Source organism: Chelmon rostratus, chromosome 17 (genome assembly GCF_017976325.1).
Source record: "Chelmon rostratus isolate fCheRos1 chromosome 17, fCheRos1.pri, whole genome shotgun sequence".
Taxonomy (NCBI): domain Eukaryota; kingdom Metazoa; phylum Chordata; class Actinopteri; order Chaetodontiformes; family Chaetodontidae; genus Chelmon; species Chelmon rostratus.
In genome coordinates this window covers 24,483,384-24,509,888 of record NC_055674.1, presented here as the reverse complement: position 1 = coordinate 24,509,888, position 26,505 = coordinate 24,483,384, and the positions used below count along the sequence as shown (strand labels likewise).

Below are 26,505 nucleotides of genomic sequence, written 5' to 3'. Positions count from 1 at the left end.
ATCCAATCAGATAGTAACTATGGATGGCATTGCGGTGGCCCCCAGTACCACCGTAAGGAATCTGGGAGTCATGTCTGATCAGGATATGTCATTTAACTCCCACGTAAAACAAATCTCAAGGACTGCCTTTTTCTACCTACGTAACATTGTAAAAATCAGGCACTTCCTGTCTCAAAATGATGCAGAAAAACTAGTCCATGCATTTGTTACTTCCAGGCTGGATTATTGCAATTCCTTACTATCAGGCCAATTCGTTGTTAAATACTCTCCAACTAATCCAGAATGCTGCGGCACGTGTTCTGACAAAAAACAGGAACAGAGACCATATTTCTCCGAGAGACAGACACCCTCTCTACATTTAAGAGGCTTAAAACGTTCCTTTTTGATAAATCTTATATTTTATATTTTTATCTGGCTCAGGCTTGCCTTGGACCAGCCCCTAGCTATGCTGCCATAGGATTAGGCTGCCGAGGGACTTCCAATGACACCCAAAACTCTGTTCTTCTCTCCCTCTCCATCTGTATGAGTTCCTGTCCTATCAAGTCACGTTACTAACTCGGCTTCTTCCCCGGAGTCTTTGTTCTTTCTCGTCTCGGAGGTCAGAATGGAGAGCAGCTAAAACTGGACTACTGATTAGAGCTGCAATTCCTGCCGTGGCCCTGCCAGACATCCACTGCAACTTTTATTGTTATTAGCTTTGCTACCATTATTATTAGTGCCATACTATGTTCATATACTATCTTCTATTAATATGTTAATACATCACATACATAAATAAATATAACACATAGTCATATACTATGCCATATGCATTTCATATACCTATAAATCTATTACAGCTGTCAAAACTGTGATCTCCCTCCCTCTCTCTCTCTCTCTCCCTCTCTCCCCCTCTCTCTCTCTCTCTCTCTGTGTAGATAAAGAGTTTGGTCTGTACCTGCTCTAGATGTAAAGTGTCCTGAGACAACTTTGGTTGTGATTTGGAGCTATATAAATAAAACTGAATTGAATTGTATTCCAAACACAAACCAGTGGTGACTCATTGGTGTTTTTAATATATAATATAATCTCTTATGGAAGATAAACTTTGGTCTCAAAACCGGAATCTAATATTTAATGCTGCCAGCTAGGTTTGTTGGAGGGTTAAGTTAATATAGGATAGTACAGCATTTTGTATGTTATGCCATGCTCATTGTGTTACCAGTGGATACCCACAGCAGGGGCTAACCTGGAGGGCCAATCCATGACTGCCCACACGTTAAATCATTCAAAATGAGAGGGTGCCACAAAGAATAAATGAAAACCCCCTGCATAAGAAAAGAATGAAAGGTGATGTACTTCATACCTTTGTCTCTGGCCTTAAGCAGGATGCTGTTGCGTGTTGCTTCATCACAGACATCAATGGCACAGAAGGTCCCCTGTCCTCGAGCTCGGCTCAGTATACCAGGATACTGAGCCTGGGGACCAGAAACATATTGTTCATATTAAGGTCATATTCATGGAAAGCATGGTCCAAGTAAACTACAGTTAGCCTGTTTATGATTGACAACATACAAATTCAATATTACACACATCACCTTGAGTCTTGATTTACAACTTGTAATACAACCCACAATGGTCTAATACACCCAGAGATATAAAATCTCTGGTCAGTCTGGTACCTTGTCAATGTTCTAACCGGTTCTTTTTTTATTGCTGTCCAGCAAAATCAATTCAAAACAGGATCAGAATTTATTTGAAATATACCAACGCAGCAAATTTGCTTTCTAAAAACAATATTATCTTCCTGAAAACAAATGTAAATTCTAAATAAAATAAACAACATTCTTCATTAAAACACTGGCTGTTTAAAAGAAATGTATAACATAGCAATCAGTCATGATCCTATCCTCTGCTCCTGATGTGGATTCACTGCCTGGCAGGTAGAGGGATGAGGGGCTGACTATAAGAATTTGTCAAATGTTAGGCCTCACACAGACGGCTTTGGTTTAGCCTGCTCAGAACAATTTGCTCTGACAATCACTCTATGGCTGTGTAAAATATATGAGCAATGGATGGAAACTGCAGACGTTGAAAGCTGTTGCAAGTTGAAAAAAGGCTGTATTGGATGTTGTACACAAACATCTCAGAGTACTCCCAGAGCTCCTGACTTAAAAAAATCTAGCAAGGAGTCCTAGCTTCAAAGTGATTTAGGAAAACTCTCAGAGTAACTCTGAGCAGGAAGGGACTTGACCCCGTTGCTAGGTATGACACACATTTTTAAAAGGTGTGATTGGTTGATAAAAAGACGTAACATTCTTAAAGATAATGGACAGTGAAATTGATAGACCTGATCATAGAAGTCTCTATTAAGACATTGTAATTATGGATATTATTTTATGTAATAAACATTTCTGTTGAATATATTGTAAGCCATACCTTAAAAGTAGGTTACAAAATATTTGAAAACACAGGCCTACTTACGCAGCAATCTGTTCACATGCTGAAATTTGTTGTATTTATTTGCTTACATTTGCTACCAGGCCGGTAATTTTAGTATGTCATCTATTTGATAGGCCTTATAATGCTAATGTAAGTTGCTGCATTGATTGACATAACTCTACCATGAACATAACTCTCCCATCAATTACAGCAACCCCACTGGAGAAGTCCGCTATGTCCATGAATGCCCTTTTGGGAGCCTGCAAGGCCCATCGGACATCCAGTGGTGATGAGATGATATGCACCACAATATGAGGCTGTGAAAGTGCTGTAATTGTTTGTTTGTGCATTTTTCCAGCTGCCAACTATCGTAGTGTCATGATCACTTTCATTTCTGGCAAATAAAAACTTGCAAAGGTTTGGACCTGATAGATAAACTGCACATACATACATACATTTACATATACACACACCTTCACACACAAACAAAATACCTGTAACTCATAAAGGCCGTTTAGCAAGGCTTTCCCAGAACGGGTCACCTCCTCCAGAAGGTTTTCTCTGCGAATCACATTGAGAACCTCAGCCAGGAGCAAGTTCTTTGATGGGTCGCCCATCCATGTGTTAAAGATACGGTATGGCTGAAAAAAGTAGACAACAGACAGTTATTAACATCTTTTGAGATCTAAGAGGTGACAAATGACAGGAACATAACACTCCAGCACTATTTCGTCGACTTTACACGTGAAGACACTACTGTGTAAGTTTGACCACGTGTGAACCACAGTCAAAAGATAAGGTTTGAAATACATCCATGATATACTGAGTAAAGAAACAAAGAATAGCTAGATCATCAGTATGTTGTTTGGCCTGTCGAACAAATCAGGGATTTAGACTTTTTGTCTTGTTCAAATCTGAAACACAAGGTATGAGGTCTGCATTTCAATGTAAAAAAACTTTTTAAACATCACAAACCTTATCAGCCTGTAATTCATCCTTGTGGTAGTAGCCACCAGTCAGAAGTTTCTTGCTGAAGGAGACAATGTCAGCAGGATCATCCAGGCCCCAGTGCTCATGGGCCCAAAACTTTCCTGTGCTCCCTCCACCAGTCTGGACTTCATCCACGTGGAAAGCACAGCCATGCTGGGGACAAAAAAGGTTAACAAACTGAGGTATGGGAAAGTGCCAGAGGGACACATATCATGAATGCAAGTGGGAGGAAAGGAAGGAAAAGCTATTCAGTCATTGACAGAAAATCAAAGAGTTGGAAATTGCGCAGGAAAGTCTTCATAGGAACGGTTCAGTAGAAGACAGTACCCATGGTGTCATGCCAATTATCAGGCCCACAACAATGGACAGTAGACGTTCACCAGAACCAGATATCACAGCAGCTGGACGAGTGCCGACACACCATAGTGACATCATTATAGGGTTTGTACACCCCAAGTATCAAGTACATGCCAAATGATACACAAGTGGGTATCACTTCACGTCTTCACGACTGGTCGGCTACAGCTGCATAAAACTACCACTATACTACAGTACAAATACAAGATTTATGAAGATTTCTAAAGGCTAGTATTAAAAGTACAAAGTAGACAAGAAGACAAAACAAGATCACTTGATTCAAAGCAGCAAAAATGTAAACAGCAGCAACAAAGACCTTAGTGACCTGGCTGGAACATAAATGAAAGAAAATCTCTGATGTAGAGAGGACAAAGGTCATTTAAATCTTTATAAACAAGTAAAAGAACTTTAAAATCATTTCTAAAAGATGCAGGTAGCTAGTGCTGTGTCTTAAAACTTTATGTAATCCAGTCAAAAGGGAAAATCAATAGTCTAAACGGCTATTAATACAAGCATGAGGAATATTTCCTTAGCCTCAGCATCTCTCTGACATCTGACTTTATTAGTTGCGATGTTTCTAAGATGAAAAAAACATGTTTTAACAAACTTGTTGAACTGAGAATTCAAATTGAAATGAGAGTTTAAAATCACTTCTGTACCATCTTTAAGCTTCCCACTACATACCCACCCATCTCCTTAAAAACACCACGAGCCCATTTCTGTAAATGGTGAATGGACAGCATTTATATAGTGCTCCTCTGATCTTACCAAAAACTCAAACAACTTTACAACACAAGTCAGCATCCACCCACCCACACAAATTCATGTACTGGTGGCAGAGCCTACCATGCAAGATACAACCTTGCAAACAAAAACAACTGGCTACACTCACAGGACATAAACCAATGAGAGCTCTGGTCCTAATAGCTATGAACCCACTGGCTGGTTGTGGGTATGGAGAGAACCTGCCAAGCAATCTACATCCTCCCCAGGCCAACAGTCGAGTTAGTGTTGACAAACAGGGGAACCGGGGGTGAAGTGCACACTGCCTGATACTAATTTACTCGCTCAAATGCTTTGGATGTTGTAAGATAAGAAGCTCTATGACAGGATCTCAGCTGCATCACAGATGATTGTTTCTTTATTTTACAAACCAAGTCACTGCAAAACTGAACTAGAAGAGTTAGAAAGGATCACAGAGCATCATTTCAATATTTTTTTCCATTACCACAGTTTCACTGAAGACTTTCGAAGGTTTTGTATTGTCCTTTCCCGTCTTTTGCTAGAAATACTTGGTGTTGGTGAGGAACAGTAAGTGAGTTATTTCAATTGTGCATATGTTAACGACTGCCTACATGACCAACCACACGAAACAGTTGAAAGAGTAGAATTTACAAGCCGATCAATATATATATATATATATATACATATACATGGAAGATGGTGTGTGTAGCTATTAAGGCCTATCATCCCAGTGCTCGCTTGTTTCCATGGTGCCTGCAAACTGCCAGTGATGTTTGTGTTCTACTGTCTTGTTCCTTTGCAGTTAAGATGGAGTTTATTCCATGCTACTACACCTAGTCCAGAAATAGTTAGAATCTTGATAAAACCAAGAGCAGTAGCAGTGCTGTCCACAGGAGTCTCCACATCAGATGCAGGTTTTGTGAGCAGTGGAGGCAGGAGTAAGTACATGGTCTATAGCAGGGGTGGGCAAACTTTTTCACTTGTGGGCCACAAAGGGTTCTAAAATTTGACTGGGGGGACGGACCAGGAGCAGATGGATGGAGTGTTTTGGTAATCCACCTCATAAGAGAAAATAAAATATCACGAGATATGTAGAAAACATGAGCTTTAATTTCAATTGAAAATGAACAAAAGCATTACAACTAAATATCTGTCTTTGAAGTCCCCCAGAACTGAGCTATTTATTGAAATGACTCTTAAAACACTGAAAATTAAATGAATAAAATATGTTTTTATTATTTTAAAGCACTGAAAGTTGTGTTATCCTTCAGGATATCATCATCATCACTCTTCTCCTGACTGTCTATATTTAAAAAACGGTAGGAGATGCAGGTCTACTTGTCCTCTGCTTCTATTCAATCATCCCTAATGCCAAAACTCAACGAGCAGCGCGAGGACGGAACAGTGACAACACGCCAGTATGTGGAGCGCGTTATATTTGATCGCACTGCATTTGCGCACTTGGTTTTGAGAACGTACGTGCACCTGCGCACCACATATGTGCATCCCTTACATATGTGCATGTAAGGCTTATTGAAGAAATTATTTTCAGATGCATTTTTTACATAACAAAACGGAGAAACATACTTTAAATTTCAGTGGGAACAGTGTTGTTGGTCTCCCTTTTTATCCAGCGCATCAAAGTCTGTAGTCAGTTTTCTTGCTGTATCATAGTCTTTAAACTCCGCCACAGTCTCTTGGCATATCAGGCATACAGCAGCTGATCAGTGTTCAGTCAAAAATATTTAGCTGTCCACTCCTTATTAAAAACTGGACATTCTCTGTCCACTTTTCTTTTCTTAGCTGCGCTCATCTTTACAGGTCGAAGAGTAAAGCGCAAACGTGGAGTAATACGCCGCACCTCAACAAAGCTCAATGTATCTAGAGTGCGCCATCTATTGGGAAAAAGCCAGAATTGCAGGGAAAATAAAACATTAACAAGGTTTATTGATATAATTTGTTCAAGTTTGGCGGGCTGGATTAAAAAGTAACGGGCCGCATATGGCCCTTGGGCCGTAGTTTGCCCATGCCTGGTCTATAGTGTGGGCAGGTGGTTTAGTGGCAGGGGTCTGTAACTGATGCGCACTTGCCCTCCAGAGATATGGGCAGAGTAGGTCAGAGAGTTGTAGCCGAGTGTTTTCTTACCCCTCCAAGCACAAACTCCAAGATCATGTGCAGGATGTGTGGTCATGCAGGGTTGTGTTATAAGCTAGCATTAACCTGGCTAGCAGTGCAAAGGAGCTTCCTCATTCATGTTTGGGTTGAAGAGAAGGAGAGAAACCCTTCTCCTGGGAGCAGTATGGATGAAATAGATGAAAGTTGAGACCTAATGCCCGAGATCTCTGCAGTGGAATTCATCACTGACCCTGTTATAGATGAATATACATGCTGTGGTAAAGATTTGCACTTACTAGAGAATAACAATCTCACTCTGACGTCAATGTGCATAATGCACTAAAATCCAGTATTTATTATCCAATTATTACTCTGTTGTAAAATGTTATTTAGCCAATGAACATCCATCATAAGCTACTACTGGGAATATTTGATGCATTTCATATCACATAGGCATAGACATTTTGTCTCTCTCTATCTCTCTGGTTCTGCTCGAGGTTTCTGCCTCCTTAAAGGAAGTTTTTCCTCGCCACTGTCGCCAAGTGCTTGCTCATGAGGGAATTGTTGGGTCTCTGTAGATAAAGAGTTTGGTCTGTACCTGCTCTAAATGTAAAGTGTCCTGAGACAACTTTGGTTGTGATTCGGCCCTACATAAATAAAATTGAATTGAACTGAAGTTGATGCACCTCAGAGCAGAACAAGCTCAGGCCTCTTAAAGGAGTTTGCCATAGCAATAACTGTTACCTTGCGTGCAATGTTGCGGAGGCTTCTGAAGAAGTCTGGGGAAGCATGGTTATCCCCGCCTTCAGCCTGGATTGGTTCAATTACAATCCCTGCCACAGGCTTCCCCTTCTGCCTCCACTTTACGATCAGGTCCTCCACCTGGACATGCACATGAGAGTCGTAACATGTACACGCACGCACGCACGCACGCACGCACACACGCACACACACGCACACATGCGTAGCAATAGCAACAGCAAAAGCAATGGAAAATAAAAAAATACAAAATACAAAATAAGATGACATGACAGTATGAATGTTACTTCCGGTCAATTGTTCTCTAGATTGCATTAATTGAGAAGCATAATTTAATTCTATGTTTGTTGCCTTTTTTCATTCAGTTTTTTATTTTTTTCAATTAGAAGGAGGAAGCAAAAAGACCAATAGCGCAGTTATAACTGCTCATATAAAGTGACAGCTGTTCTTCTGGACTGTGCACATACACATGTCCGCTCAGTAAACAAACAGCCTACCTCCTCCAGACAGCGGGCCTCTTCCTGCGCATTCTCTCTGGTAAATTCCTCCAGTGGGTACTGCAGTCTGGGGAATGGTGCAATTGGCCAGTCAAATGATGGCACATCCAGCTTGTGGATTGCTTTGGAGTGTGTTGTTGCCAAGCAACCTTAACAAGGCATAAACATTGTATTAGCCATAAATCGACAATGTCACAATGATAACTACCTTTTCATTTTCATGGTTGTTCGCCGTGCAGTATTTAGGGTGTGCTTCAGATTAACATCCATATCTACCAATAATATATCTTGATCTAACATATCTTTATGTCTATACCCAGCTCAAAGAGCATCATAGCTCTTTTTCCTGGTCTTCTTTTAATGTGACCCATGAAACAGAAAACGGTTTTATTGACCGTAGTTTAACACAAATAGAAAATACGGCAAAGAATTGAGAATTACGGAGCAGCAAAGTGGAGTGGTTCCTGTGCAAGTACATTGAGTGCAACATTTAACAACCACACCACACAGCACTACTAGAGAACAGCAATAAGTTGTGTTTATGTAAGTATTTCATGTACCCATGGTTCTTCCATGAAAACCTCCCATAAAAGATAGAATACTGAGGTCTGGACAACCTGGGCCCTGAGACAGAGAGACAGAGAGTTACAGACAAATAGAATACAGGGTAAGTTACAAGTACTGAGTACAAAGTAGGTGGCAATATTGAAATATTATGACAAGAAGTGACATTTCTTTCACCCACTTGGTTTATCATGCAGGTGCTGAGGTCTTCCTCAGATGGTGTGTTGTGGCCTCGCTCCTTGTTCTACAGAAAAAGCAGACACACCGAGGGGAAATTTATTTTGTTGAGATAATATCTGAGTTCTTATTTCATCAAATAGTCATCATTCAATTAGACATAGTTATGAAACTAAATACTCCACACCAGTTACCAATTAGATAACAAAAGACACAGTAACTCAAGGTGCCAGTTGAGCATTCCCTTATTTTATTCAGGGTTTTTTGTTTTCTAAAAAGAGAAAGAGAGGGAGAGAGAGAGAGAGAGAGGGAGAGAGAGAGAGACAGAGAGAGAGAGAGAGACAGAGAGAGAGAGAGAGACAGACAGAGAGAGAGAGAGACAGAGAGAGAGAGAGAGAGAGAGAGACAGAGAGAGAGAGAGAGACAGACAGAGAGAGAGAGAGACAGAGAGAGAGAGAGAGAGAGAGAGAGACAGAGAGAGAGAGAGAGAGAGAGAGAGAGAGAGAGAGAGACAGAAGCTGCGTTTCCATTACCCCTAGAAATGCGCAAATCCTAAATATCGCAATAAAAAAACGGTAATGGAAACACCTAAGTTTCAAAAATCCTCTCAAATATCGCAAAAACATTTTTATGCTCTCATGACGTGGTTTTTCTGACGTGTCGATATTTAGGTGTATCGCAAAAGTGTAATGGAAACACTTTTTTTCGCATTTACGTCTCCGATGTCAGTGGACTCCCCGTTTCAGGTCGGCCGCATGCAGTCAGATATAACGTCGTCAATTTTGTAGTGTATTTTGTATTGAATTACAATTGTTTAATTATTGTTTTCTGGATCTCAATAAGTAGCAGACAAAAACACTACAGCTGTTCCAGCTGTCATGCTGGCTGATCTGTTAAAGACAATCTGACTGCTGTGATCTCGTCCTGTGCACACTTTGCAAAATCTAATCATTCCGTTTTCATTAATCGTGAGATGAACTTTAAAGACACACGTGCGCACAGATGTACAGCACGGTGTTTGTGGAGTGTGTGCACCTCAGCTATGTGGGAGACACGCGTGCACACCATTAACTTTAATATTTACACATAATTGCTGATAGAAAATATGTTCAAAGGACACTTCAGTAATTCACAGTCCTGTATTCTGCTGCTGCTCCGCCGGCGCGAGCTGACGCTGTCAGAGCGAGCCTCGCATAATAACAAAGTGATCAATAATAGGCCATTAAAATCAGTGATCACTCTAAGTTAACAGATCATTTCTTTATTTCACCTTCAGCATTAGTGCATTCGAGTATGCGCAATCCTACAAGGCCAGGAGCATGCATGTGCTTTTTAATTATAAGGCTTTGTATTTTACCGACGCACAGCACGCACACACATCTCGCGGGACGTCCGAGAACTTACGAGAATTTCGGCTGGTTCGCAAAACACTGTTCAATGCAAGTCGCATTCAAACTTTGCCGAAATTTCAGAAATATTGCTTTTATTTTGCAAACAACTGTAATGGAAACGCAGCTAGAGACAGAGAGAGAGAGAGAGAGAGGTGTCAGGGGTGGAAATAAATGTAATTAAAGTAACGGTGACAGCTCTAATAATAGACTTGTAGCTATATGAAGTATATAAAGCATAGTATATATATATGTGAGATACATATGTATGTGATGTATGTAAGAAATTGTTGAAATTAGTTGTGAAGGTTGGCAGGAGAAAAGCTGTCTAAAAATACAACACATTTAATAACTATTTCTGAGGTTTCTGTATTTGAAGATAAATCAGTGCCTATTTAGGGCAGGAGGTGAGGAATTCTGTCTCTAAAAGTAAGGATTTTATCATTTAAGAAGCTCATGAAGTCATGACTACTGAATGCTAGGGGAGTACATGGTTCAATGGTCTGTCAGCCAGGCTACAGTGCTGAAGAGAAACTTGGGATTGTTTTCATTTTTCTCTATTAGTGAAGAGTAAGAGGCCGCTTCAGAGGGCTTTCTTGTATGTTTTAAGACTGTCTTGCCAGGTGAAATGAAATTCTTCCAAAAAGGTGTCGTAACAAAAACCTGAGAATACTGTGGGAGGGTTACCTAAAAGGCTACCAGCAGGGAACCTCAGGGGAAGGTTGTTATTACCCCCCATAAAATATTTCTTCCTATGCTTATGAGAATGTTACATTGAGCAAAAACATTTGCATATCATTCTTAGAATTGTGGTAAACTTACTAAACAGAAACCTGCATGGATCCTTGCTGGAATGCTATTGGAGGGTTGGTGTTCGCTGTGTGGGCCTCCTCCATCTGAGATGCACTCATTTTTGAAATGAATTAATGTTCTGTATGTATGTAAAGTATGTAGTGTGTCTATGTGTGTCTGTATGTGTTATTTGTTCCACTGGCTCAGACGCAAGTAAATAGAAGCTGCTTTAGCAACTTTATTTACTTACTCACTTTCTTTCTTTTTACTGTTTTTATTTATTTATTGATTCAATTGCTTGTTTTGATTTTTTTTTTTTTATGTGACCATGCATATTTAAAGGGTCTGCAGGATGGGGTTGGGGAGGAGGGAGGGGAGAGGGACCTGGGAAAATGAGATGGGATGTTCAAAGCTAAAATGTTATTTAGATAACATGGAATCTTTCACCTGTAATGTACATTTTTTCTGTGTTCTGTTTCTCCTAAAAAGAAACAATAAAATAAAACAATAAAAAATGTAATATCTTCAAAAGTATAATGTTTCAAAAAATCTGTAGTACTCTTTAAATTGCTGAAGGAATACTGAAATAGTTGAAAATCCAGCTGATATAAACTGAATTGCATTGCTTTGAAAACTTTGAAGCTCAAATCTAAAAGTTGAAGCTGAGAGCTTAAACATGTTGCTGAGACAGCTGACCAATGATTTACTGCCAAAATGGTAAATGGTAAATGGACTATGTCTCTAGTCTGCTGACCACTCAAAGCACTTTACAACACAAGCCTGCATTCACCCGTTCACACACGTGTGCACAGCATCGGGAGCAACTTAGGGTCAGTATCTTGCCCAAGGATACTTCGACATGTAGACTGCCGAGGCCAGATATTTAACCACCAGCCACTCTACCTCCTGGGCCACAGTGCCCCCCCCAAAGGACGGAGGTAGAAATAAAATGCATGAAAACTGTGAAATAAATTATTTGTATTAATATCAGATCTAAAACTCACTAGAGCCCTATTAAGATTATTCACTTCTCAGGGAATTTCAAATTTAAAAGCCCCCAGCCTCTTCTGGTAGCCCCTGTTAAGATACAGCTACTGTCTGTGGCTTTTAGAGTGAAACACCAGGTACAGCCTTGTTTCCTATTAACGTACATTGACTGCTGGGGACTTTTACTTAAACAAACCTCATCTTGAGCTTCCTGGTTAGACAGTTATTCTATGGGGCTTTTATTTTGAAACTAGAGACAGCAATTTCTGAAGAAATTAAAGTGTGAATGCTGCATGTTGAAAAGCTGAATCTAAACTGAACTGCTGGCTTTAATTTGTACGAAGATGCAGTTGAAGGAGTATAAAGAGATGGAAAAGTAGGAAAGAGTGTAACTAGTACAAATAGCATTTAAAAGTTGAACAAAAGTCCTAATGTATGTGTTTTTGACTACGAGCATTCCCACCAATAAAAATGATACAGAATTGAATGTGTAATAGAGTATGTTGTTAATGCTTCCAGCATCCACACCAAAAATAGCCTCACCCTATGTTCCCTGTTATAACGTCACCAGCTTGGGCTTTTATTTTGAAAACCATAAATGACACAGTGTGTGTATGTTGTGATGCTGTGAAAAATGTAAATGGAAACAGAATTTGATAACTTGCAAAACGCATGAAACCCCTTTTTGATTAAAAATAGCACAAATACAACAAATCAAATGTTGAAACTGAGAAATGTATGTTTTTGCAAATTATATCCTCATTTAGAATTTGATAGCAGCAACACATTTCAAAAAGGTTGGCACAGCAGCAACACAAGACTGGAAAAGTTGTGAAATGTTAAAAAAAACAGTTGGTGGAAGATCTCACAATAATTTGGGTTAACTGTCAACAGGTTAGTGACATGATTGGGTATAAAAAGAGCCTCCCAGAGACAGCTGAGTCTTTCTGAAGTAACAATGGGGAGGGGTTCACCACTCTCTGACAGACTGTGGTAGCACACAGTGCAACATTTTATGAATAATGCTTCTCAACATAAAATTGCAAAGAATTTACAGTAGAAGCAGAAAACCAACACGTGATGCCAGTTATCGTCGGTCCCTCAGAGGACACTGCATTTAAAACGGACACAATTCTGTAGTGGACATCACTGCATGGGTTCAGGAACACTTCCAAAAAACATTGTCTTTGTGCACAGTTCACTGCACCCACAAATGCAAGCTGAAACCAGACACAGAAACATAGCCTTCCTCTCTGGTCCCCAGGTCATTTAAGATGTACTGAGGCGAAGTGGAAAGCTGTCCTGTAGTCTGATGAGTCAAGATTTGAAATTCTTTTCGAAAATCATGGACGGGTTATGTCCTCTGGTCCTCCTCTAAAGAGGAGAGGGACCTTCCAGCTTGTTATCAGCACACAAAAGCCAGCATCCATGATGGTATGTTGGTGCATTAGTGCACATGCCATGGATAACACCATTAATGCTGAACGATATTTACAGGTTTTGGAGCGACTGCCGATTAGTGATGCGTTTTTGAGGGAAGGCCTTGCTAATTTCAGCAAGACAATGCCAAACCACATTCTGCACGTACCAACAGCACGGCTGCGTAGTAAAACAGACTGGGTGCTGAAGTGCCTGCACTCCTGGCTTGTCACCCATTGAAAATGTCTGGCACATTATGAAACATAAAACACAACACAGGAGACCACGAACTGTTGAGCAGCTGAAAATGTACAAGCAAAAATAGGAAAACACTCCACTTTCAAAACCAGCAGTTGGTCTCCTCAGTTGCCAAACGCTTATGTAAACATGACCCTGAAAACATGACTTCTTTGAAACATGTTGCTGGCTTCAGATTCTACATGAGGAGAGTATTTTCATTCTTCAATGAACAACGAAAGTTCTCAGTTTCAGCATTTAATATGTTGTCTGTTTTCGATTAACTATGGGGTTTCATTGTTTTGCAAATCATCACTGTCTGTCTTTACATTTAACAGTGTCTCAACCTTTTGGGAAATGGGGCTATATGACAAAAAATACATCTGTATCTACTGCTTGTAAATTTGATTTAATTAATGCTATACTTTTAAACTCAAACACAATGCATGGCCTAAGCGTCCACCAAATATTAGGATGCTAGATGTAAATCTAACATACTCTTTCATCACCGCAATCCTTGCAAATAAAACACATTTTCCTTTAGTAACTATGAAAAAGTACTAATTTTCCCAACATTTCTGAAAACAACTGAGGTAAATGTTTTTATCCACTGATAATCATTCTAGATCAAGTAGTTGTTTAAAATGGAAGCAACCTCCAGTGTTCAAATTAAAAAGTGCAATGGCAGGGCTTGATAGTAGTTGTTCAAGATGACAGCGACATCTAGTGTTTAAACTAGGATGTGCACTACACAGACTGCAATTTATTAGAAATACGGTCAAGCAATATTACATTCTACTTTTAAAAATTCACTGCAGGCCATTCAAAACGTGCAGCGGAGCACATATGTCCCAGGGGCCATAGTTTGGCCACCCCAGGTATATGGCGTATGTATCTACTATATGTACAGTAAATATGTATTGTATGCATAAACACTATGTATGAACTATATGTATTTGTGTGCCTTAAAGTCAGAATGTCTTGTCCTTTGATACATGGAGAAATAAACCCTGACAGGATGACAGGATGAGGGTTTATTTCTCCATAGGAACCTGCTCACTATACATCATACCGCTTAGAACACGGCTTAATACTAAAGCACTTTTTTGCTGTGGACATGTCATTCTCCAGCCACACGTCAAGTGTTTTGTCCTTTCTGAACAAATTTAAAGTAATGTCTGGACAATGCTCCATATTTTACAACTCAAATCAGCTGGTAATGTGTTATAGTGTTTTTTTGGACATTAATGGATTGCCCCTTTAGTCTATGAGTTTCAGGAATTCCTGAGCAGACGGTCGTCTACCAAGAAATAAACACCACTGAATTTTGGCGATTGACCAATCAGAACTGAGTATTTAAGAGTGCTGTGTTCTAACATATTTTAGACAATGCTAACTGTAACAGTTAACACATTGTAGTGTGTACTCACCCTGTACCAGATAAACATTGCTTTGTAAGCATTTTCATTGGAGCAAGAGCCACAAGCCATCGTCTGAACACGAGTCATTCCACTGGGAGCCACCTGACAGGGGGACGACAGAGAGTTGTGGTACTGTTGTTCAAAAAAGCTTGACACATTGTTCACAGTTTCATACCCGCAATAATGAAAGCAACAATAATAGTGCTTAGCAATAGCATTCTGATACTAACTGAAAGAAGACTCTCAGTGAGCTTGTCTGGAAAGTTCTCAGGCGGCAGGATTCCCAGGGCAGGTCGGTTCACAATTGCACTCTTCAAAAAAAAAACACACACACACACACACACACACACACACACACACACACACACACACACACACTTTTTTTGTATTCATAAAATTCTATTCAATTTGACTTTCATCAACCTCTGAAATGCTCCTACTGACACTACTACACTACTACACTTTGATGAAGTTTGCTGGACGAGCATACACCATATTTCAATGAAGACCAAACAATACCATTCCATGACATAAATTATCTTGCATGTGAAGCCAACCTACCAGATTGTTGGGATTGGCCATCAGCTTGAGAAGAGCAGGGTGGTTGTAGCCTGAGGGGGAATAGAATGGGGGTGGGGATAGATGGAAGAAAATTAAAGATTTCAACTGCATCAATGGATTGTGAGCAGTCACCAGGCTCTCGTTTCCATATAGAGCAGGTACAGACCACACTCTTTATCTACAAAGACCCAACAATCCCCTCATGAGCAAGCACTTTGTGACAGTGGTGAGGAAGATATAGAAAGAGTGAGAAGGCAAGACAGGGAGGGGACAGGGGGTGGACAGAAATGCAATCAAAGTAACAGTGACAGCTACATTTTAACTACGTGTGGTATATATAGCATAGTATATACATGAGATATTTATGTTTGTGATATATGTACATATTAGTAACAAAATACATATCCTATTAAAAATAATTAGGTTTTTATGTACTACATATGACCTCAACATATTATTGGATAACTGTCAAACTGACTTATTAAATACCATGGTGCATCTAATCTTGCGCAACTATAAAAACTTGAACGTGCATATCCTGAAGAAAATGCATGTGAGAGCTGGAAGCTGTTAACCATTGCTGCTCCCTGCTGTGGCCGCTGCCAGCTGCAACCTGCTGCTACAGCAGCAACTTTTCACATCATTTAGCACCTTCTACCGGTGAAATTGTACTATTGTGCTACAGACATGTTAAGCATTTCCACCTGTACCACTTTGCTGAATTTGGTTGCCATACAACATAACATTATTGAGATACAGCAACTAACAGGTAGCACGGTGGTGTTTCCCTAAAGGTCGCAAGGTGAGGCTATTGGTGCCATGCTTCAGTATACTGGACATATGCTCATGGAGAACTTGTTTCCCAAGTGCCTTTTTTATCAAAGTCAACAGAATTGTATAAATATCATGTTTCAACCATATCATGCCCCTGTGGGTAGAATTGCATGATATGTTACAAACTTGTGCAATGTGGCTATATGTATGTATATGTATAAGTCTGGTAACCAATTACAAAGTGATACCCAAAAATGAATTCATACATTTCATTCGGGGCCATCTAAATATCGTATGTACCACTTCTGGTGAATATAAGAGATAAGTGCCAAACAAGCAAAAAAAATGTGAAAAACACACCTGTGAAAATACTGTTCTGCTATGCATCACAGTTCATGAGTTACTAGTCAAAACATAAAACATGGTGCTATTGGTACCATATGTTAAGCATTTCCAGTAACAACTGGTAGTTGTTGACATTTCAACTTTTAATCAATCAATTTTTAAAACAGCAACAGTATACATCTCCCAAAGAAGATACCTAAAGGAAGTTTCTCCGACAAACAGTACCGAAGTAGATAGACATTGAATAGAAGCATAAATGTCCTTTAACGCATTTAGCGTTAAAGTATGCAGAAGGGGTAGTCTACCAAAAAACATACAGAAAAATAATAAATTGTTGAAAATGCATAATTACAAAATAAATCACTAATTTTTTTTTCATTCCAGCCTTGTCTGTGGCCCTGGTTCCTATTAGCATTCAGGGTCTTTGATTTCTAAACTGTGGGGGGCTTTTATTTTGAAAAGTTTTCCTTCCCACAAAAACAGAAATACCAGTTTGTCTGTGTGTATGTGTGTATGCCGCTAGGTATAGATAGGTTTGAAATGTGAATTAAACCTGAAACAGCTGAAGGCTATCATCAGTTAAAAAGGACAGAGGTCCAACTGCCAAAAATAGCTTAAAATCAATGGATTAATGAGAACAGAGAAATAGAGAGAGAGAGAGAGAGAGACAGAGGCAGAGAGATGGAGCTCGATAGTTAAATTCAGTCAGATGCATTGAACTGCACTGTTGAAAACCTGGTAGTAAGCTTAATTGCATAACCTGAAGAAGCGAAGAGTTGAAATACATTTGGAGAAAAGCTGAAAGCTAAATATGTTTGAAACAGTTAAAAGATAACTTTCGTTTTTTACAACCTGGGCTCTATTTGTAGCATTAAATACGACCATTTACTCCCCCAGACAACTTTGGTGGCATTTGGAGTCGTTTTGAAGAAATTAGCCCCAGAAGAGCGGCGCGTATATCCGTATAATGCGAGTAATTGGGGCACCTGTGCGTAGCCTATATAAACGCATAATCGTCCACCACCTCAGAGTCGGAAAAATATTCATCCATTTTGTGAAAAATAACAGTCGCAAACTACAGCTAAACTAGCCGACCGCCGCAGAGTTAGCCGTGTTGTGGCTGGTTGCTCGCAGCGAGCGGCGCTCGAAAATGACGTCATCCACGTCAGAAGTAGTTGTCCAGAGACACTGGATGTTGATAACATGCCACCACGGGCTCAGAGGGGAATAGCACCAGCATATCATAACAAAATATTGGAATATGAACGAGTTTCGCCGCAGATTATGCGTTTATAGAGGCTACGCACGGGTGCCCCAATTACTCGCATTATACGGATATACGCGCCGCTCTTCTGGGGCTAATTTCTTCAAAATGACTCCAAATGCCACCAAAGTTGTCTGGGTGTTTAAATGGTCGTATTTAATGCTACAAATAAAGTCCAGGTTGTAAAAAACGAAAGTTATCCTTTAAGTTAAACTACTCTTAACAGCAAGGATGCTGGAAATAATTGCTCGAAAAAGCTGAAAGACAAAATCCTTTGTATTAATATCACACAGGTGCAATCAACTGTTAAACACTGAAAAATACAGAAATCATAAATTAACTACTTATTTTGAAATAACAGCCTTGTCTGTGGCCAACCAGTGAGATCCTGTTAGCATCTGGAGGCTTTTATTTGGAAATGTCTGTCTTGTGTGTGGCCAATCTGTAAGTTTAAGATCGACTGCGTTCCAGCAGCCCTAAGAGTGCTGGCAACAACACAGCAATGACACTTCCACCCTGGTAACCATCAACACATCACTTACTGTTGTAGCTCAAATCAGTAAATCATCACCATCATCCACAGAGCCTAGCTGGCAGCAACGTTTAACTTTACAGTGAACTGACACGCTCCACTGAATCAAGCTCAGTAGAGCATGTCAGCATGTGTAAAAATACGTATCAATAACACATCTTCACCAGTCTTGATAACACTAACATCATGTTTATTGCTGTGCTTGTTTCAGTCCCAAAATACTCTCTTTTTTTTATCAAATCAGAAGTCAAATGAATGTTATTGAGAATAAATAAAAAAGGAAAGAGCTCCCTGGACAGCCGGGGACTGCCTGTACATGGACAGCCGGGGACTGCCTATCGGGGACTGCCTGTCCCTAGACAGCCGGGGACTGCCTGTCCCTGGACAGCCGGGGACTGCCTATCGGGGGCTGCCTGTCCATGGACAGCCGGGGACTGCCTATCGGGGGCTGCCTGTCCCTGGACAGCCGGGGACTGCCTATCGGGGACTGCCTGTCCCTGGACAGCCGGGGACTGCCTATCGGGGACTGCCTGTCCATGGACAGCCGGGGACTGCCTGTCGGGGACTGCCTGTCCATGGACTGCAGGGGACTGGCTATCCAAATACAGATTCTGGCACACTCCTTCACCACCTTCCAGATCCATATTCCAGCATTCCAAACATAATCCAGTGGTGCAACGCAAACTCAGTCGGACCCTGTCTCATTTGAATCCAACTCCAAGACTCCAGGGCAACAGGACTCCCTCGGGTTCAGGCAACTTGCTTTAACCCTGGTGAATTCAATGTTTAATTGTCAGTCCACGAATAAGATGTCATGCCACTGATTTGACTCTCTCATTCTCAGGTAATTCTCAGGATATTTTATCTGTCTACGAGGTTAATTTCCAAGTTACAACCATAACTCTGCTGTTCAATCATTCACTAGCCACAGCTTTAAAGTCCATCTTCCCCTTCCCCTTTTCAGTCTTTGTTTGAATTTGTAGTTGTAGTGATTAGTAACTGTAACAGTAGTGTTAACCTTGGAATGTAAAACAATAGCTGGGTTTCTATCCAAATGTATCATAAATGTTAACCACATTTCGTCCCCATCTACTGCTATTATGCCAATTATCATATTACCATATCATATTGGTTCATTGAGGTATACAGTAGGTGATGCCAACTCTTCAATCAGAAAACCATTACAGTCGAAAACTTTCCCATGAAGAGTGTGTAAGAAGATGACATGAGTGCCAGTCGAACTTGAACAGAGGAAAAAAAAAGATAAACCTGATGGAAATATGACATTCGAGCACTGATGCAAGGAGGATTACATCAGATCGGTGTGCAGCAAAAGGCAGATGTTTTAATCTCTGCATCACTCACTCATCAGTCGCGTGAGTTAAATGTTGGCTACGTCAGAACTTATTTGGAAAAAGGTGTCTTCATCTCTCATTTTGTGCATTAACTCTTTTCAGAAAAGGTAAAAACCACCTCAAATGAGTGTAAAGAAATGTTGTCAGAACTTAGGAGTTTTTTTCAAATTTAGTTATTTCCATCAACCTTTTTCGATGCAATACTTTAAAATGCACGTAAAAATCTGTTGATGGAAACATGCATAATAATTTTGATTATTAAGGGGAGACTTCTCCTTTAAAAAAAAATCCTAACAAGTTTAATAACAATAAGACTCTGATCTCTCTTGTTTGGCCAGCAGGAAGTGCCGCTCCCCATCACTGTACAATTCCGTTCAATTCAATTTATTTATATAGCACCAAATCAAATCAAAAGTTTCCTTTTGACACTTTCCATACACTGCAGGTGCAGACCACTGTTTGGTTGCGAAAAAAATCAATGTGTGAATATCTTGGAATATCAGTGAGAAAAAGAACAACTCTTTAGCATCTATCACCAAGACCAAAATCATCCAGGACCTATTTTAATGGGGTTCAGAGGATTTCCAAGTATGTATGTCACCTGAGTTGGTGATTTTATCTGCTGATAAATCCATGACTGTGTTAAAGTCTCAACATATTATGACTGTGTAATATCACAGATTTGTGACAAATTGCAGCACTTCCAACCAGCAGAGTGCAGTGACGTACAATGAAGCTCTGCACTTGTTTGAGGACACTTTCTTTCTATAACTTGAATTAATCATCTAGGGCTGAATGAATTGTTTAGACTGGAGATGATAAACAATATAATATAAGTTATGATGGCAGGTTTACAGCTACACACTGCACAGATATTAGAGTCGACAAACAATATTTCCAATACTTTTCCAGATTTGTGCAATTTCAAAAAATTCAATCCACTTACATCCAGCTCAATTCCAGACAGAGACGTGTCATAACCAGAGGAAGCAGATGGCCGCCCACCCAGAGCCTGGTTCTGCTCCAGGTTTCTGCCTCCTAAAAGGAAGTTTTTCCTCGCCACTGTCGCCAAGTGCTTGCTCATGAGGGAATTATTGGGTCTCTGTAGACAGAGTTTGGTCTGTACCTGCTCTAAATGTAAAGTGTCCTGAGACGACTCTGGTTGTGATTTGGTGCTATATAAATAAAATTGAATTGAACTGAAGTTGATGCACCTCAGAGCAGAACAAGCTCAGGCCTCTTAAAGGAGTTTACCTTGAAAAATAAAATCATGCTGGACAGAAATCAGCTCCTACTACAGCTCCTCGGCTATGAGAGGGGCTGACTTAAGATTCAAAATGCTGTCACAGCAAACAACTATTAAGAGATTCTTTTTCATAGCTTGTCTTAGTCATTAGTACGGAGCCCCTGAAGTGTCATGAAGAAAAAAAAAACTATATCGTGTGCACGAGATACTAAAACGTACGCACGAGATACTAAAACGTGCGCACGTTTTAGCTAAATCGTGTGCACGAGATACTAAAACATGTGCACGAGATACTAAAACGTGCGCTCAATTTAATGCACTCGTTCATTTATACAGACAGGTAGCAACAACAGTAGACAGCGGGCTCCGTTCTCAACTGAATCTGATTTTAATATTTACCGTATTTTCCGGACTATAAGGTGCACCTAAAAGCCTTTAGCCTTTTCTCAAAAACCGACAGTGCGCCTTATAATCCGATGCGCCTTTTTTAAGGATCAATATTGGTTAATTATGGCTATCGTAGTCAGGGGGCGTGGCCGAAGTAACAGCGGTATTCTACTCTCTGCGTGCCGTCATCCTTTTACTGGCGCGTGCGGTCAGCTGTCAGCCTGAATAATAAAATGACTGTTTCACTGCACACGATATAGTTTTTTTTTTCTTCATGACACTTTAGGGGCTCCGTACATTAGTTTACTGAGCTAGAAAAACAGAAAATGAGAGAGAGCAGAAAATGATCTCATGTTTTCCATGTAAACCATATGAATGCTGGAGAGTAGATAAGATAAGATAAGATAAGATATACTTTATTAATCCCCAGCTGGGGAAATTCAGGTGTTTGTAGAGAAATACAAAATACAAAATAAAAGCTGACTATATATATATATATATATATATATATATATATATATATATATATATATATATATATATATGTACATTTTATACAATGTAGTACACAGACCCTGGGGACTTCCATTATTGACTAACAAGATGCACACAAAACATACATTCTTTCTCAATATCCCAACTTTCATGTCAACTTAGCTATGTATTGTTGAAATACTGTTGCTTCACCTGTAAAAAGGTTGGGGCTGCGAAATAATATTCAGTAGTTAAATCAGGGTCAGATTTAGGAAACCTTTCGTACTTTAGTTTGGGTGCATTCATCTGTGGCATCTGCATGTCTTGCACTCTTCTCCATTGTGCATATGGACTGAAGCTAATATAACAGAAATACTCGAAAAGGATGCAAAAAGTGTGGTTTACAGATTTACTAAAATCCATGCAAGTGATGAAGCTTTGCGTGGACAACTCTCTGGCTAAAAAAGTGCACATGAGCACAGGCATATTGAAGAAAGGCTGGGGTAAAGAAATACCATTTTCGAAATCCTAGTAAAAGTGAAGAGTAAAAACGGTGAATATAAAGTAAACAATGAGAGAGTAAAGGATTGTTACAAACTCCATTTGCCAGACCCTTTCACCGAATGAATTAATTAAGTGGGTGAGTTCCTAGCTAGAACAAAAACCCTTCTGTCAGGGAGACCCTGGGGCCTTGAGCGGAAACCATTGAAAAGTATGTTAATCAAGCTGGAAGTACTGCAGCCAAGCTGAAATAGTGGCTAGTCTTTAGAAAATTATGCTAATGCAAGCTTTAAAATAGATATTCAGAAACCCATTGATCCAAAATGTCACATTTGTCTTCAAATTAGTTTGTCATGAAGGATCGTATTTCTGCAGTAAAAACACTGGATGCAGTAGGAGTTCAATTTTCTATTGGAGAGTGCTTCAGTTGTCTCTGTAAAACATGCCAAAATCTCAAATTACAAATGGGAGACAAATTCTGGTCAAAATATTATCTGATCATGGACCCTTTTTTCCCATGTCTTTGTATCCATGTGACTAATGAAGAAAATTTTTGAATCGTATCGAACAAGAGCGCTGCAGTCACAAACGGGTTGCAATGTAATCCCTCCAAGCATCAGCGTACGTCCACACAAGTGTTTGTTCTTGCCACTGACTCAGGCTCAGATTATTATTCTAAGTGTCTGACAACATTATGGAAAGAATCACTATGGTGAGGGATATTTTTCTTAAAGAGATTCTTTAAGAAAAATACTCCATTTAAAGATTACTGTAAAACACACTCACATTCAAACTTTGTTTCACAATCCAATATTTTCACATTCAAATTTCTGGATTTATTTAACAAATTAAGAATATTCATTCACAGCCTTACTCAAAATAGGGACCCATTAATGGCAGTCCATACGTTTATAAAGCACCTTTCACAACCAGAATTACAAGGTGCTATACGATGCGAAGAAAAAGTAGATCGTTAAAAGTCTTTTTTGACAGGTCAGTTTTTGGCACATAACACTGTAGCATCTTCAACCACACAGGCAGCGGTGCTGGACAAATGCTTTTAAGGCATTTGTTATACACATGTGCACAATGCACAGCTGACTTTTTTCACAACAGTAATGAAACAGTCACTGTTGCTGTTTTCAAATACTCTGGAATAAAACCTTTTTAATGCCAACACCAGTTCACTTCCTCGTTTATCTCTGAGATCAATGGCATGCTAGCCTCCAGTAAGCAGCTCATCTCAGACCTCATCCAGCAGCAGACTGACCTCGGACCCCGGCTACCCTCGCTGGACTGCCCGAGTCCATCAATCTACCCGCAAACATAATACACCCTCATACAGCCGACCCATCTCCTGGCTGTCCCACCTGGGCTTCAGTGGTCAAGGGCAAGAAGAGGCACTCCCTTTTACTCTATGCTTCACAGGATGATACAAACTGTGCAATTTCTTTTCTCCTTTGGCTGTCGACCAACATTGCCCTCACCGCTGCTGAGTGGTTTCATCTAACGTTGTTTCCTAAAGGCACAGATCTCCATCAAGCAACTCTAGCTCCAGAGCCACTTCTCTATCTTACACAAGGGCACTTGTGTAAGTCCTTCATCACTGGAGGAAAACAATGGTGCTCCTGCCACTCTGCCTGGTTAGCACTGTGTGCCAGCTTCCATTGACACTTGCCACCCACAACAGCTGTGGGGTAAGCAGCAATGAAATGAAATGAAAATTCTGACAGAATGTGATTCTGTCGTTGCTATCGCCTATGAGGTCATCCGGCATTGGCTAGAAATTCCAGGAAACACACAGATGTTGAGTCCCATTGCTACCCAACTGATGTCTTACATGTAGCACCGTTCAAACTCTTTCTTAAACCTCTGAACCTCTTGTTCGACTCTTCAGTCTTCACCGCTGGTGAAAAAACAGGATCTTACTTTTTCAATAATTGAAGCCTGCATTGAGCAGAAAGGAACAAAACAGCTGAGTAGTCCTTTTTTTCAGGTGATAGCTTTTAACTAATTCAATTATGCACCATGACAAGACTTGATCCAGACCTTTGTGTCTCTCATGATCACATCCACTTCTAACAGTGTGAGTCCTGCCACTGTGTGCTCAGACTCTCAATCTCAATGAGCCCGGCTCTTCCGGGCGAAGCTACGCCCCAGAGACAGCTGCAGACTGCAGAGCTGCAAGCCTACATGGAGCAGCTGCACAGATGAAATGACAGCATCTGTTGCACGAGACATGCTGGTAGGAAAAACAGGTCTGATCTAACTTGTGAGCAAAATCCCAGTGAAAAGGAGTCATAAGGTAAGATAACATGGCCGTACAGACCAGGCTATGCTGAGTCTATAGTAAATAGCAAAATTATTACGAAACATTATATAACTACAAGATATAAGTGTATTCATACGTCTACAGTTATTCTGGTGAAAGTAAAGCAAAAGTAGTGTAATCGACAACACGTTACTCCACACAGGCAGCGATATTGCAAAGCAATACTCCTTTTAAATGACAGCAAGTAGTAATATGTTAAATATAAGAACTATATAATAATACTGCAGGACTAATTTATGTTAATTTTGGATTTTTAGGATTTTTGCATCAAAGTCCCGTATTTTTACAGGTATTCAATTCCAAAAGCCAAAAACAGACATTCCTGTCTAGTTTATTTGATCTATGAACGGTTTCTAAATTCATTTTCCAGATTACCAATTCATGATATGTATCAATACTGCATTATAATACAATATTACATATATTGTGATGGAGGATTTTGTCTCTACTGCCCACTCCTACAAGGCGTGTTTGGATGTTTTGCTACTAACCAATTGGGATGGAGGAGATCTGAGTGTAGATATCCAGCATGCGGTTGCTGTCCACATCCACCAAGTAGTTTCCCCGGCTCTCCTCATAGTTACAGAAGAAGTTGACCGCACCAACATTCTGGAAAGAGACATGTTCTGTATTAAGAACAGCATACAGTAGAACTGAATCTGCCTGTATTCACTTTCCCCAGAGAAAGGAAAGTTTAATTTGTCATTGTCACAGGCTAAATGAGTTCTCAACCAGTTATACTGCAAAAATCAGTGTTCCTAAACCAGAAAACCTCATGTGTCATAGAAAATTCACCTTCTATGAAAATAACCACACTACTAATCAGTTACACATAGAAGGAACTTGACTGCGGTTTAAAAATTGTACTTGTTCAAAACAGCAGTAACGCCCAGTGTTCAAAACAAGAAGTGCAATGACGGGGCTGGCTAATATAACCCTGATTCCAAAAAAGTTGTAATGCTGTGTAAAACATAAAGAAAACAGAATCTGATCATTTGCTAATCCTTTTTGACATACTTATCATATAATAAAATAATATCTCGCTCTGAGTGTGTGTGTATGTGCGTGTGTGAGAGACTGTGTGTTTACTTGCATAAAAACAAGCTGGAAGTCTGCAGATTTCTACATAACTGCTGCACACAGAATAAGAGTGAACAGTGCTACTGTATGTGGAACACCATTATTAGCACTCAAAGGTTTCTTTAACTAGTTCACTGAGTTCCCATCTGACCACACACACACAGAGGGATTGTTATAGTCTTTCTTACACTTAACACAATTCCAGCTAGGGAGAGAGAAAATTGACTCCAATTTGAAACCAAAAGTTGGTTTAAAATCGACTGGAGCAGCATTTTGATACTCTTGATGTGTAACTATACGCCTCATCGTGTACACGTCACAGAGCGTGCACGCACACACACAAACACACACAATTACAGCTCACCTGGATGTCTGCCAGCTGCTTTGTCAGCTCCTAAACATTGAAAAAAAGTTAGTTATAGTTGGTAATACCTGAGGAAGGGATACAGTACACTGACTGTGTGTGTGTGTGTGTGTGTGTGTGTGTGTGTGTGTGTTACTTGTGATCTTGGTCCGGGGACTGAAGTTTTCATGGAGGGTCCATCGTAGTCAAACTCCACCTGAGTCTTTGGTGCTGCCTTGCTGACATATCTGCAAGCTGGCGGACAAAACAAAGGAAAAAATAATAAATCATCTAAGGTAATATAAGACAGAATTTTATTTATCCTGAGGGAAACTGTTATGTGGCAGCTGTAGAGCAAAGAAGGTGCAAGTATAAACTAAAATTACCACCACGCAGTAGTATGCCTCAGCCAACGAGTCGTCAGCAGTTGAGCTAACAGTGAC

General features: G+C 40.0%; 1 protein-coding gene across 1 annotated transcript in view; it reads right to left on the bottom strand.

Annotated features, from left to right (window-relative positions):
• Window positions 1–26,505, bottom strand: part of abat (4-aminobutyrate aminotransferase) — a 54,420-nt gene that overhangs the window by 4,898 nt on the left and 23,017 nt on the right. The window contains exons 4-16 of the mRNA XM_041956334.1: window positions 26,220–26,317; window positions 26,084–26,113; window positions 25,131–25,248; window positions 15,430–15,479; window positions 15,099–15,179; window positions 14,878–14,970; window positions 8,629–8,691; window positions 8,444–8,507; window positions 7,884–8,032; window positions 7,372–7,509; window positions 3,397–3,564; window positions 2,916–3,062; window positions 1,346–1,457 (exon numbers count right to left, since the gene is read on the bottom strand). Coding sequence (XP_041812268.1) covers window positions 1,346–1,457; window positions 2,916–3,062; window positions 3,397–3,564; window positions 7,372–7,509; window positions 7,884–8,032; window positions 8,444–8,507; window positions 8,629–8,691; window positions 14,878–14,970; window positions 15,099–15,179; window positions 15,430–15,479; window positions 25,131–25,248; window positions 26,084–26,113; window positions 26,220–26,317 — 1,311 coding nt within the window. The remainder of the gene's footprint in view (window positions 1–1,345; window positions 1,458–2,915; window positions 3,063–3,396; window positions 3,565–7,371; window positions 7,510–7,883; window positions 8,033–8,443; window positions 8,508–8,628; window positions 8,692–14,877; window positions 14,971–15,098; window positions 15,180–15,429; window positions 15,480–25,130; window positions 25,249–26,083; window positions 26,114–26,219; window positions 26,318–26,505) is intronic.